Source organism: Salarias fasciatus, chromosome 13 (genome assembly GCF_902148845.1).
Source record: "Salarias fasciatus chromosome 13, fSalaFa1.1, whole genome shotgun sequence".
Lineage (NCBI taxonomy): Eukaryota > Metazoa > Chordata > Actinopteri > Blenniiformes > Blenniidae > Salarias > Salarias fasciatus.
In genome coordinates this window covers 10,687,770-10,700,873 of record NC_043757.1, presented here as the reverse complement: position 1 = coordinate 10,700,873, position 13,104 = coordinate 10,687,770, and the positions used below count along the sequence as shown (strand labels likewise).

At 40.3% G+C, this 13,104-nt stretch overlaps 1 protein-coding gene across 1 annotated transcript in view; it reads left to right on the top strand.

The window, feature by feature from the left end:
• cdh23 (cadherin-related 23) overlaps positions 1-13,104 on the top strand; it is a 202,490-nt gene that overhangs the window by 49,540 nt on the left and 139,846 nt on the right. The window contains exons 4-6 of the mRNA XM_030105917.1: positions 2,874-3,016; positions 3,277-3,324; positions 3,694-3,786. Coding sequence (XP_029961777.1) covers positions 2,874-3,016; positions 3,277-3,324; positions 3,694-3,786 — 284 coding nt within the window. The remainder of the gene's footprint in view (positions 1-2,873; positions 3,017-3,276; positions 3,325-3,693; positions 3,787-13,104) is intronic.

Below are 13,104 nucleotides of genomic sequence, written 5' to 3'. Positions count from 1 at the left end.
TATATATATATATATATATATATATATATATATATATATATATATATGTATACATGTGTACGAACCACAAAAGTACAATGTTATGAAATCTTTGCTATGCATCTTTTACTTCTTCCCTTTTATCTCCAAAAATCCAAAATTCAATTTAATTGATTTGAATGAAATTGAAACATTGGAAAAAAAAATCATTTTATATTCACAGCTCTTTAAAACACTGTGCAGAAGACTTTATAAATTAATACGGAGTGCAATTCCAAGTTTGACACAAGTGCAATATTGCATACTTGGTCTTAATCTGAGCCCAGAACGCAATACACGTCTATAATAGGTCGGTCGATGAGTTCTCCTCCACAACGCTGAAGCTCTCGTAGTCTAAGAATTAAATGATCATTTGTCATTCTTCACTCAAGTGTATATCTACCCACATGGAGAAGACAATTCCTTCACAGTCGAGAAACCTGAAAGGAGGTGAAAAAAAAAACACTTATTATTGATGACTATGAGGTAAAATGCTTAATTTGCACCGTCTTCAACCAAATTATAACTCATATTGAAAGCAGCTGAATTTGCATAAATCTCATTAGACTGCAATGAGAGGGGTTCATAAATCGTTATATTAATTAGTCATTTTTGCCACCCTTTCATAAGAAAATGGGGTGTATTAATAAAACGAGAGGGCTGTGTGATTGTGAAGCCTAATTGGTCGTTGTGTTAAGCAGTTTGTGCGCCAGTGACGGGCTTGATTTAGATTGCCTTCACTTTTATTGTTCTGACCAAGTACCTGCTGAAGGGTGGGGGCGGGTGGGTGTACTGTCCACACACATCATCGTAGGATCTCACAACTACACCTCACGTAATGTCTGTGTTAACGTCTTAATATTGCGTGTATTTATTGTGCAGACAATAATCAAGATGTTTTAAACACTGATCAATAACAGTTTGGAAGCACACACATGCATGCGCATATGCACACACTCTACTCCATTGCATTGTTTATCATGGGACCTTAATGACAATAATAATGTATGCACACAATAATGAGACAGAAATGATAGTGTGAAGTCAAAAAATTCTTCAGTCTATGAGATGAAAGTATACTACTGATACAAAATGCACATATTAGGTTCACAAAGAGAAGCATTGAAACATGAGAAAATAAGAATGTGGAAAAAGTTGTGATGGCAACTGGAGTTACTTAGCATATTGATGCTACAATTCAGCACCATGGACAGCTCCTACACTGCAGGAGCTTATTTCACTGTCTTCAGACTCCCAGTTCGTCTACCTGCCAATGCTGTTGTAACTCTGTGAACAACATAATAGACATACTGTGTGAAAATGTGTCTCTCGTGATTTGAAAATCATCTACAGTATCATATATTCATAACCGTTTTTGTCAGTTCTGGGCCAATTGATGACTTAATACTCAACTGCTCATGCTGTTTTTAATACCCTGCTCCAGCAGTATTACCCTGGCCTGGTCAGTAATGAGCCTTGCTCCACTGGGTCACAGGTCTTGATGGTGTCCTCAGTGTCCCTCTTCACCTCAGCCTTGAACTCCTTGATAGATCTGGCCAGCAGGGTGGATTAGCCAGCCTGATGGCACAGCACCTCTGGCTTTGATCAGGCAGGTTGTCTGAGCCCAAGTGTCCATGATGAATGAAACCCATAAACCACTGCTGCTCCAATTCAAACCTTTCGCTTCCAACATTTTCCTGGTTCCTGCATGTTTGTGAAGTGTGTCCATTACATCCTCACTTTTAACAAGGGAGATGTATGGGATTGGCATTTCTCTCTGTTTGTATTGTTCTTGTCATTGTCTTTTTGCTACCTGTCACTTGATAACACTTTTAGTGACTTTTAAAGGATGTCAGGGCAAGTTTGCAAAAAAAAGTGATAGTGTTTGAATGTTTTTATTCACTGAAGGTAAGTTCCTGTATTCATTAGGGTATTTCAGTGTGCATTTTGCTAATTAAATTGCAAAACACGCGCACACATAATAGCTTAAACAATTGTTTGGCACTGTCATTTTGACAGATCTGATGCCGCAAATAATTCAGAAATGATAAAATGTCTCAGTGTAGAGGCAGGTGTAGCTGGTAAATTACAGAAATTATAATTTAGTGTAAATTCGGAGAACTAGATATGCTTTCATATTTTGTGTCTCAGACCATGATTTGTGTATCATGAGCTTTTTTATAGCCGTTCAGAAAATATGACAATTGTAAAGAAACAGAGGGAAAACCCTGTCTTACCATCGTAGGGTCTCATAGTATTAAGCCAGTGAGTGGCTGGAGATAACACCAACTTATAATGAGCAAAAGACAGGCACTATGTTGGGGAAAGCTGAAAAGCGCACATTCACATTCACACCTCTAGCTAATTTAATTACAATAGGAATAGTTTAATAATACTTTCATCAGGGGGAAATAAATGTGATAAAGATGATTATTAAAAAATTATATCTGAAAAACAAAGTCAGACTTTTAACATGAACATTAGAAATACCAGTTAATCTCAGATGAATGTATTTGGACAGTGGAGGGTAAGAAAGCCTGAGCACCACCAGGAAGAACATATAAATACCACACAGAAAAGCTGTACACTTTGAAATGACTCTCTGTGAGGGGAGAATGTTGACCACTACACCAGGCTATTCAAAAGCAATCACTAAATTTGGGTCACCATTTTTAATAAGAATGTCTTAATAATGTCTTGTAGGCTTTGTTAAATCCTATGTGAAGATTCATTTTCTAGGTCATCAAGAATTATTTAAAATATTGATTGAATATGTCTTGTATTCACTCTCCTATTGTACTGAAAGCAATGGAGTCTGATAATGTGACCTCTGATCTTTGACCTTTTGCTCCAAGGTTCCTCTGTGGCTCAACTGAAGGCAACTGATCCTGAGGGGGAGCCGCTAATGTTTGGGGTGTCTGGAGAAGAGGCCATGAGGTATTTTTCCGTGAACAGAGAAACCGGTGTGGTCTGGCTTCGACAGCAACTCGACCGTGAGGTACGGCAACCGAGCATCCGCCCAGGCTCGCTAACTGCTGCACGCATTACTAAAACAAATGCACGAGATCCAACAAAAGACACGCCGAACAATTTTGAAAATAGCAGATTATTATCAAATGATGAAAGCTGCGAAGGTGCAATACAGAGTGAGGAGGAATGAAACACAAGCTACTCTTTAGTCTTTTTTCATATCTCCTTTTTCCTTACATGTCATACATAGTTTGTGTTGATGTGTGTGTTTCTCCCTCTTTCCATCAGGCCAAGTCAGAGATGCAGGTTGAATTCTACGTGAGTGACATTCAGGAGGTAAGAGAGATTTGCTCTGTGATTATGGTTATGACACAGCCCTTCACATGCTGACATTCTGGATATAGCCTGACCACATGTCACATAAATGCCTTGCAATCCCTCTTTTTCCAAGTCTCTCACTTTAATTCTCACCCTTATTTTTCTCTCTCACATGACACCTGTCTTATTCAACGCAATTTAGTTGCTGAAACATACTGACATTCAACATACTCTCCCCCCGCGGGTAATCTATCGCACACTTGTCCTGTTTTCTTTCACTCTCAATCTTGGCTCAGTATGCCTCATGCTTAGTGACTTCAGTTCTCTGTCAAGAAATATGTGGAGGAGGCTTTGGAACAGTTTCACCAAGGTGTTTTCTCCCTTCAGGTGGTCAAAGACACAGTAAACGTTCAGATTGGAGACGTGAATGACAATGCGCCAAACTTCCATGGGCAGCCGTACACTGTTCATATACCAGAGGTAAGGATGACAGGACTTATCTGAGAAGTGGGAGGGAAGCGTAAATCAGCGCCAGCTCAATATCTTCCTGGGGGACACCTAAAACCTAAAATAAATTGAGAATATATATCATATGTAGGTGGCTGAACAAGTGAAGTTATGTGAACTTCACCCCTTTATCAGCCAAATGACCGTATTTCATTCGTATCTTTCTTTTTTTTTAGACTCAAAATTGTACATTACAGTCACACGATATGTGATTAAATTGCATTATGTGTTGCTGCTTTGGTTATTTGCTCATTGATCTTATCAAGCATCCATTCCATCTAGATTGTTCACCTGATTTATCCATTTAAATTGAAATTATCATAATCAAACTAGTAAAAATTGTACTTAAGCAAAGAAATGTAGGGTTTTATGCATTTGCCTGATGCTTCTAGCAAATTATATTTAGAGTTCTTTGTTGGAAACAATACATTACAAATATTTAAGCAAAGCCAGGGTAAAATGTATCAAGATTGTTTTGAGAAATGAGATTTTATTTCCAAGAAATGGTGAAATGTGTGTGAATTTTCTTATTGTTCTTTTCATTACAGTTTACGACACATAAATATCACATAAAGGTGATTCACACTTTCACACACAAGTATTAAGCTGTTTTCAGTAGGAATGTGGTATTTCAGTGATTGCTTATTAAAGGATTTAAATCCTGTCAATACATTTGTGAATCTTTGCCAGAGAAATAGCACAATCCAAATACGGGAAAAAAGTTGCCTCACTGAATTTTGAGATAAAGTCGAAAAAAGGAGAAGAAATTCACCTGAATGCTATGACAGCCATATCAGTTTTAACTGAATGGTTTCTACAGTCAATCTATGCCAATCATCAAATATTCATGATGTATTTTGACATCTACCACCTTGAAAATTGCTGTTCTGTTGCACCTGTGATCTTTCTTCAATTTTATGGGTTGTCTTACTTATTTCTGGAGAGTGTGCATAGTCTACAATATGGAGGGAAGGAAAAAAAAAAACTCTGCTGTGAGGACTCCAATCTCTATTCTCTCAGTTTCTCAAGCTGTCTCAGTCCCCTCCCTCTGAATGTGCTACCTCTCTTCTCCGCTCTCACTTCTTTCCATCTTTGTGTCTCCTCTATGCCCTCTCCCTCATCTAATCCTTGATATGAAGTAATTGCCAGAGTGGAGTGGAGGACTTCAAACAGGGGCTAAAATCCACACACTCAGAAGCATTCTGGCACACACACACACATACACACACACTCACACATGTCTTGTTGTGTTTATATTGAGCACATACCCCTTTTCTGAGTCCTCACCAAATCTTCAAAGCCACTAGCTTTTTCTCTCCCCAATCCATAAAGTCAGGCAAATAAATGGGAGAAATAAGGACTGTTTAGATGAGGTTGTTTAGATCACCCACCAGGGAGGATTCTCTCAGGCCACTGAAACGACCATTTGGTTGTGTGGGACTCACTTAGAGCCCACATGCAGACTTTCCAAGCTTAGCAAACAATGGGCTTCAGCTGAGCCTCCTTAAAGTCTATAAACAGAGCTGTTTTGACCCTCAGTCACATAATATTGGTTCTTTAGGGTTGCTCCTGAATTACCGCTTATGCCAGTTCTCTCTTTTCAGTATAAGAAATGGGTTTGGTGGGATGTTGTAATAGATTGAAAAGCATTTCTTGACCAGTGTTATTCATGATTTAAATTGATGTTAATGTGGGTTTGCTTCTTGATACTTTTGTTGTCCACTGTCAGCATTTGTAGAAACCCCACTGAGAAATAGCTTGGCTACTTGCTCACTGAAATCCTGCTTACTGGAGAAGAAACATCATTAATAATCCTGAAGCCAGCTCACAACTTCTGACTAGACCTTTTTTTTAATTTAATTTTATTTTATTTTATTTTTATTTTTTTTACTTTTTTTCTGACTTGACTGTTTTGGCCCCTAATAAACATGTGATATTTTCATATATTTATTTATTTATTTACAATTGAGTATCAGGCCAGCGATGGCTCAGTTGGTAGAACACATCACAATCAGCTGATCAGATATACTACTGTCTTACTATACAGAATACAGAGTGAATTTATTATACACAAAAAAATATATATATATTCCCAAATTGTTCATTATTTCTTGGATGGTCTGTTTCTCGTGCTCTGCTATATCAGACTTGTGAAAGTGGTGTTTATGCAACATGGCCTGATTTCACTAATTAGTGTCAGAATCAGTCCAGTGTGCAGTGGGGCTCCACAGCGACAAGGTGGCAAACAGAGTTACAAACGCCTGTAGTAAAACTGACAGTAGTCACTTCCTGTTCTCAACGATTTCGTATGTTGTGTCATACTTTGCTGTACAGATTTGGTAGAGCAGCTTCCGAGATATCATTTGTTTTCTTTCACTGATATTGACTATTGTTTCATTGTTGTTGGTTTTTTATAAAAGAAAATATCATCACCATCACTACAAGTACCTGAGCTCCTCACCATTTAGTCAGACGATCCAGCCTAGTGTAGTGAACAGCATGACCTGATGAAAGAAATTGGATAAGGGGCGAAATGTCTCCCAAAGGCCAGTTCTCCTGACTTCATTTGCATCGAGATGCTTTCTGCCTGGACAGATGAGAATATGCATAGACATCACCATTACTGTATTAAAGAATAAATGCTAAACAAAGATTAATAAATGTCAGCTGCTTTATGCACATTTGCACTTTTGTCAGTGTCCTTGTGTTGTAAAGGTTTCCTGACACGTCCTATGAAGCATCCACTCCTGACCAACTGTTGCTGCTCAGCTCAACGTACTGACTGATTGAGCAACAATTTATACAGTTTATCTAATTTTTCACAGCAAGCCTAAGATAATATCTGCACATTAACAAGCATATCCTAGAAAAAGTAAAAATTTTGAGGTAAATAAGTCACTGAAATGTATAATTATCTGTGACTTGCAGTCCTACGCCTGTTTTTTGCAGTGTAAAACCATGAATTATTGTGTTTTTAAAATTGTAGAAGTCGTGTGCATGTGATTCAGAACTGAAACCACCACAAGTGGCACATACTTCATGTGCAGGCAGGCTTGACACTGAAGTCAAACACGGCGAGTCAGCGTTATTGTGATTGTTTAACCAATAATGGCAAGACAGACATGAATCAGTTGAAACCCTGAAAACATGAATCATGGTTTCCTGACAGCCTTTCCTGGGACAAATAATTCCCATCAAATGCATCTCCACAGTTGTGTTTCAAGAGCTCTTGATTAAGCCTTCCACCCATTCTTATTTGTGGTTATATGTTCTATTCAAAAATCAGTTACTTATTCTCTTCACCCCGTTTTCTTTCCTCTGCCCCTTCTGCCCCTTCTGCTGTCTTATCTTCTTCCCCCACAACTTTCTTTGCCAGCATTTTTATGGCCTCATTACCTCTCTGACCCTAACTAACCTGTAGAGGGCAAAGCAAACACACTGCGACACCACTTCATCATGCTGTCACTCACCGGACATGCCACAGTAACTGAAGGTTAGAGTGCCATCAGCACCACCAGATAACACACAGACGGAAAGATGGGGAAAAGGTGTTGGATATGAAGAATGACTTGGTGGCCAAAGTAAAAGAGCCGTATATGCAGAGTGATAAAGGACTGAAATCTTGAGATTGAACTCAAAGTGAATCAGAGCAAAGTGGCCCGGGTGGAAAGAAATCAAAGAACATTATACTGTAGGAATTTGAGGGGGGTTTTTTTCTTCTTTTTTTCTGAATAGATGAAGCAATGTGAGTGGCAAGGTGAGCAGTGTAGTAGAGCGAGCGGGGGAGAGTGTGTGTAAATGTCGTTTTAATTTGTAGAGCCATAAAGAGGGTGAAGGGGAGCAGGTGGGCGGCGAGCATTCCCTCTGTCAGTGCTAATGAGCTGGCCAGATTTACAGCATCCACGCTCCCCGGCAGCCAGCAGCAGAGACTGGATACAAAGAGCCGCCACTACCGCCAGGAATAATGTTTTGATAGAACAGCAGATGGGCCACAACCCAATTCCATTATTGGATGAGATGATGGAACGAGCCTACTCCATACTGAGAAGTGTTTTTCACATTCACCTAAACGCGACAGGTAGTCTTCTCTAAAGCATGCCTTTTATTGATAAACTCCAAATGTTTTGCCAAGTGTGGATCCGCAGTGCGCGGAGGGAATAACCCTCCCCTAACTCTTGACCCTTACGCTCCCCACTGGGAGCTGCTCTGTGCCTGTGCCTCTCTGATAGTATTAAATTCCAGCCCGAGCAACTTCTCTAACCATTCCCACTGTGCACCATCCATCGCTTGCGGTTCAGTAGCCACACAGTTTTCTTCCCTTCCTTTAGAGTGTTGTATTCGTCCGCCTCTCTTTCTTCTGCAGTCTTTTCTATCTTAGACGCCTCTTCTTGATGCTCTGCTTTCATGTTCCAACTACGTGAGACAGTCACCTCACATGAGCCTATTTATTATTCATATTTACTTTCCAATGACCTTAACAAGTTTGCCAAAAGTTGTTCTACGATTATTTGGTTGATTCTCTTCTTTCGCAGCATTTGCAGAATTCAAATATCATCTCTTTTTCATCCTCCTGCCAATACTCTCATTCATCCCTCCCCACAGTAGATGCGCAGTGCAGACGGCTCCTGCCTTCAATAACACAGTAATGATGCACACTGGATTGTATAGCCGGCTTCAGAGCAGCACTGTAATGCAGCACATAGATGGATTAAACGTATTGGCAAACAGGCAGACAGGCAAGAGCCTCCAAGTGATAGATACCCAAACTTTATCTGTTTACTGTCTCTCAGGTATGTCAGGCAGGTGAGCAAATCCCTCCTCAGCCTCTATTTTCTATCAGCCATATCTCAATGTCCCTCTCTAACCTACAGTAAGCTCTGATGAACTATGGCTGATGCTATAGAGCAGGACTGCCCAAGGTGGAAGCCCCTTAGGTGAAAGTCAGACGTCTAAAGAAAAGAAAATCCCTCCATTCTTGTGTTTTACAAAAAAAAAAAAAAAAAAGTTTCTGTGCTCTTTCAAAGATTTTTCTTGGTGAGAATTATATGAACATGACTTCTCGACAGAAAGGTATCTCTGGCAGTTAGCGCTACTTCCGGCCCTACATTTTATTTTAATCGGTGACTTTAATGCGTTGGACGGTCGTCTCCTACAGCAGCAGGCTGCTCCAAGCTCTGTGATATCAGCCGTTTTCCAGTAGAGACAAAATCATACCAACATAGTTTCAGTCTCCAACTTTTGGCGACTACTTCCTCCAAACGATTTGGAGTTGAATATTATCACAACATTTCACGCATTAAACACATAAACAAACACACACACACACACACACACACACACACACACACACACACACACACCACAAATGCACCCATATTTGAGATAATATTGGCAGAGGGTGTTTGAGAGCCCCTATTATGCCTGCGAATGAGCTGTTTAGTGCTTGATGTGGGCTCTGGCAGGAAAACAGAAGCACCTGCTATTTGATGTGCCCTCTGTCGCTGTCAGGTAGAACATAGATGAATCTGTTAGATTCCTTTCTTCTTTGCCTTTGTTCACTCCTGAAAGCTGAAATTCATTCCCTAATGTTTCATTGCCTTCTGCCCTGTATCTTAGCAGGTTACAGCATCAAAAGGTAATTTGTTTACCTGGCATCAGAAAATATGTATACATGAAATCTAAAATGTGCCACCGTTCCCTTCAATGTGCTACATTTATGTAGCGGCTCAAGGCCTCCATTGTTCTCACCACACTTGGAAAAAGTCTTCATCAGTACAAGTGGCATCTGTGATGGACACGGGTTTCCTCTATCCAGTTATTTGTCCTCCATACATTCTTCATCCAGCATAGGACTGTGGAGAACATCCCTGCCAACACGAGGCAAGAGGCAGGCTGTACCTGGGATGTGTCGCCAGTCAACAACACACACAGGCTCAATGCAGAGTCACTTAACAACCTAACAAGCATGTCTTTGGATCGAAGGAGGAAGCAAGTCAGAGGTCCAAGAAGAAGTTGCATACTCCAAACTAAAGACAAAAAGGGAGAGAGCCAAGGCTTAGCCAGTGTGGATTTCCTCCACTGCATTGAAATGGATACCTTTAATCTTCATCTGCGCAAGGAGGAGAAACATGCAGTGAGCTAACTAGCTTTTATTCATCAGCCTCAGAAATCATCCACACACTGTAGGCAACAGATGATCACGTTGTCGAAGCAGAGTGTCATACCACACAGTTATTTGTGCTGAGTGCTCAATTTCATCTGCTTGACAACACAATGTTGATCTTTACATTAAAAGATTAAAAGTCAGGCCCTGGGGATGACGTTACAGTCAACAACCCCGTGCACATCGCTGTGACAATGCAGTTTTTATTACCGCAGCGTAAAAATATTTACAATCTTAAGCAATAATATTCTAGAACACGTCTGTGGATTGTGGTTTATGGGCCAATAATTTGTATTGGAGTAAAGTTATGATTGAATGATAACACAGTATCAACTAAAGTAAATGATCATCTTACCTTGTGGAAAAAGCAAGCCCCCTAGTATTGCAATGTTGAGCAACTCAACTTCTACGTGTGAACGTGTGAAATCAACAGGATGCGATGTGCTGTTTGCATAAATAAATCAATTACTTAATCCTGGGGAAGGTGAGGGCATTTAATCAGTGCTCACATGAATAACTGTGAACAAGTGAAAAATTTAGATGAAAGCTGCTTTGATATCTTTTACTTATAAAGATTGCCAATTTCTTGATAAGATTATCTCAGTGATTGGAATCATATAGAAATAAACATTTTTGGCCAGAATTAGCAGAGAAAAATTCCAATTTCTTTGATTTATGATCATTTGTTTTTCGCTGTGAAAATCCATGTACTTGCCGTGTGCATCATTTCAAAACTGTACACATCCTCTCTACCCTCGAACAGTTCCCGATACCAACAGGAAGGTATCAGGCAGCACAAGCACACACACACACACACACACACACACACACACACACATGCAGATGCTTCTTTTCTTTTCCACCCATGACTGGATGGCACCTCATACGTACACTACAAGGAAACTGACAGTTTAGATTGCACTCAGGTCTTGTGCATTTGCATGGGAACTTCACAATCTTTGTGGTGGAAGTTATTTCATTGCTTACAGTATGCTTTTAATTTAAGCGGCCACCTTCATTTCAATGCAAATAAGCCACACACACACACACACACACACACACACACACACACACACACACACACACACACACACACACACACACACACACACACTTTTTCTGTATGAAACATAAATCATGGACACAAACACACACTCTGCCTCGAGAAGTTTGCTTTAGCCCCATAATTATTTCAGTATCACCTCCTCTGGTCTCTCCTATAATGTAATTGAATCTAGTGGTGACTGAGCTGAGTGGTGGCTGGCTGACAGGCGCAGGCCTCAAAGAGAATTCTGCCTGACACTAAGACCCTGAGCCCCATGGGGAGGGATGGAGGGATTTAGGGAGAAGGAGAGGGGAAAAAATGGATAAAGTGAGAAGGTTAAATGGGAAACAGTCAATGTTTTACTCACTTTAGACACCATTTATAACTTTCCAATGCATGGAATTGGTCCTTAAAATCACATTGTTGGCACATATTCTTGGAAAAACAAAACAAAACAAGGAATCCAGCTCCGAATAAAGTGCTGAGGTTATAAACTGTTGGTCGTTGCGTTCAGTACACTTTTGATACACTTTTTCTCAGATTTTTCTCCATCTGCCGTATGATTATGTCTGACAGTACTGATTAGAACATAGCACAAGATCATTCTCCACAAACTAATCAAACTCCTCTATTTTTCAAGCAACACAAACACAGTGCATATGGCCAATTTAGCTACAGACCCAGGGTGTTTTCGCAGCTGTTTTCTCACATATTTCATGCGGAAAGAGTCCGTTTGGATACCGCATTCTTAAAGCAGCGGGTGTCGTCATTCTTTACCTTGAATAATGATTCATTTGTGGAATTCAGCAAAGCTTTCCGGGGCAAATAGCTGCTTAAGTGAGATGTCAAAGAGATTGTCAGGCCTGTACAGCAATTTTTCCCCGCATTCTTTCCAGTCCAGGGGTTAACGCAGCAAACACCGCCCGGGCATCACATACCCTGCCACTCGTGAAGGTAAATCACCTACTCTTCCTCTCTTTATCTTTCTGTCATTTACTTTATCCCGCTGAGCATGAAGAGCACCTTGATTTGCGTCCTACGCAGGGATGGGCGGGCATTTGTCTGTCAGAAAAAAAGGGAGGGCTCGTGTTTGTGAGTGACCATTAAAAAATACATTTAAGTGAGAGAAAGAGACAAGGCGAGGAGAGGAAAGTAAAGGAAATAAGGTAGGAGCTGGCGAGGAAAGACTGTGGGGTAAGATTGAAGGGGGGAGAGAGAACGGCATGCGCTCCCAAAAGCCATTAAAGTTTGATTCACCCACTCCTCAGTCTTTGAATAAATCAACCTGTCGTTCCCTCTCTCCCTTTCTTTCAAGTGTGAGGTTCCCACCCCTTCGTGCCCACCCCCACCCTGCCTTTGGCGCTCTCCTTCCCTCGAACACTCGCTTGGCAGAGTTGTGAATTCTGACAAGGTTTTGCAAACATGGAGGAATGTTATGCAGCTTGTCAGAGTCTCCATTTTTTTTGCAGCTGCCCGTGTTTATGTTTGGTTGTATATCAGGGGATGGGAAGAAGGACAGGATGGTCGTTGTCGTCACTTTTTGTGTGTGATATGGGAACAATACTACGAAGGAAAAAAAAAACTAATGTGGGGAAAATATTTGCTTAGCCACTAGTTGGGCCTCCAACCTCACTGGGGCTCCATTTTGCATTATGTAAATTCTTTATGATTCTTTGTCTTTGCCATCTTTTCCGTCTCAATATGCACCTCTATTGGTCTCTGTGTTTTTTTTTTTGTTTTTTTTTTTAATCTTTTTCTCACTCTGTTCACCCAGCCATGGCTTGAATTTCCTTAATAAAGCTTTATAGCCTTTCCAATTTGCTCAAATCTGTTTTGGCTGTCACGTGCACAATTGAGACTGTAAGGAGAGAGGTTGTGAAGAAAAATGATGCATTTTAGAGAAGCATGGAGAACAGATGAATGGGGATATGACTCCTAACAGCAATCTACCCTCTCTCTCTCCCTCTCTCTTTTTTTTTTTTTTTTTTTTTTTTTTTTGGTGTAGCCCAATACATTCAGAAATACAGTGAAAACCCAGTCATACTGTTGCTTTTTCTTATTGTCTGTGTGGTCTGTCCATTCA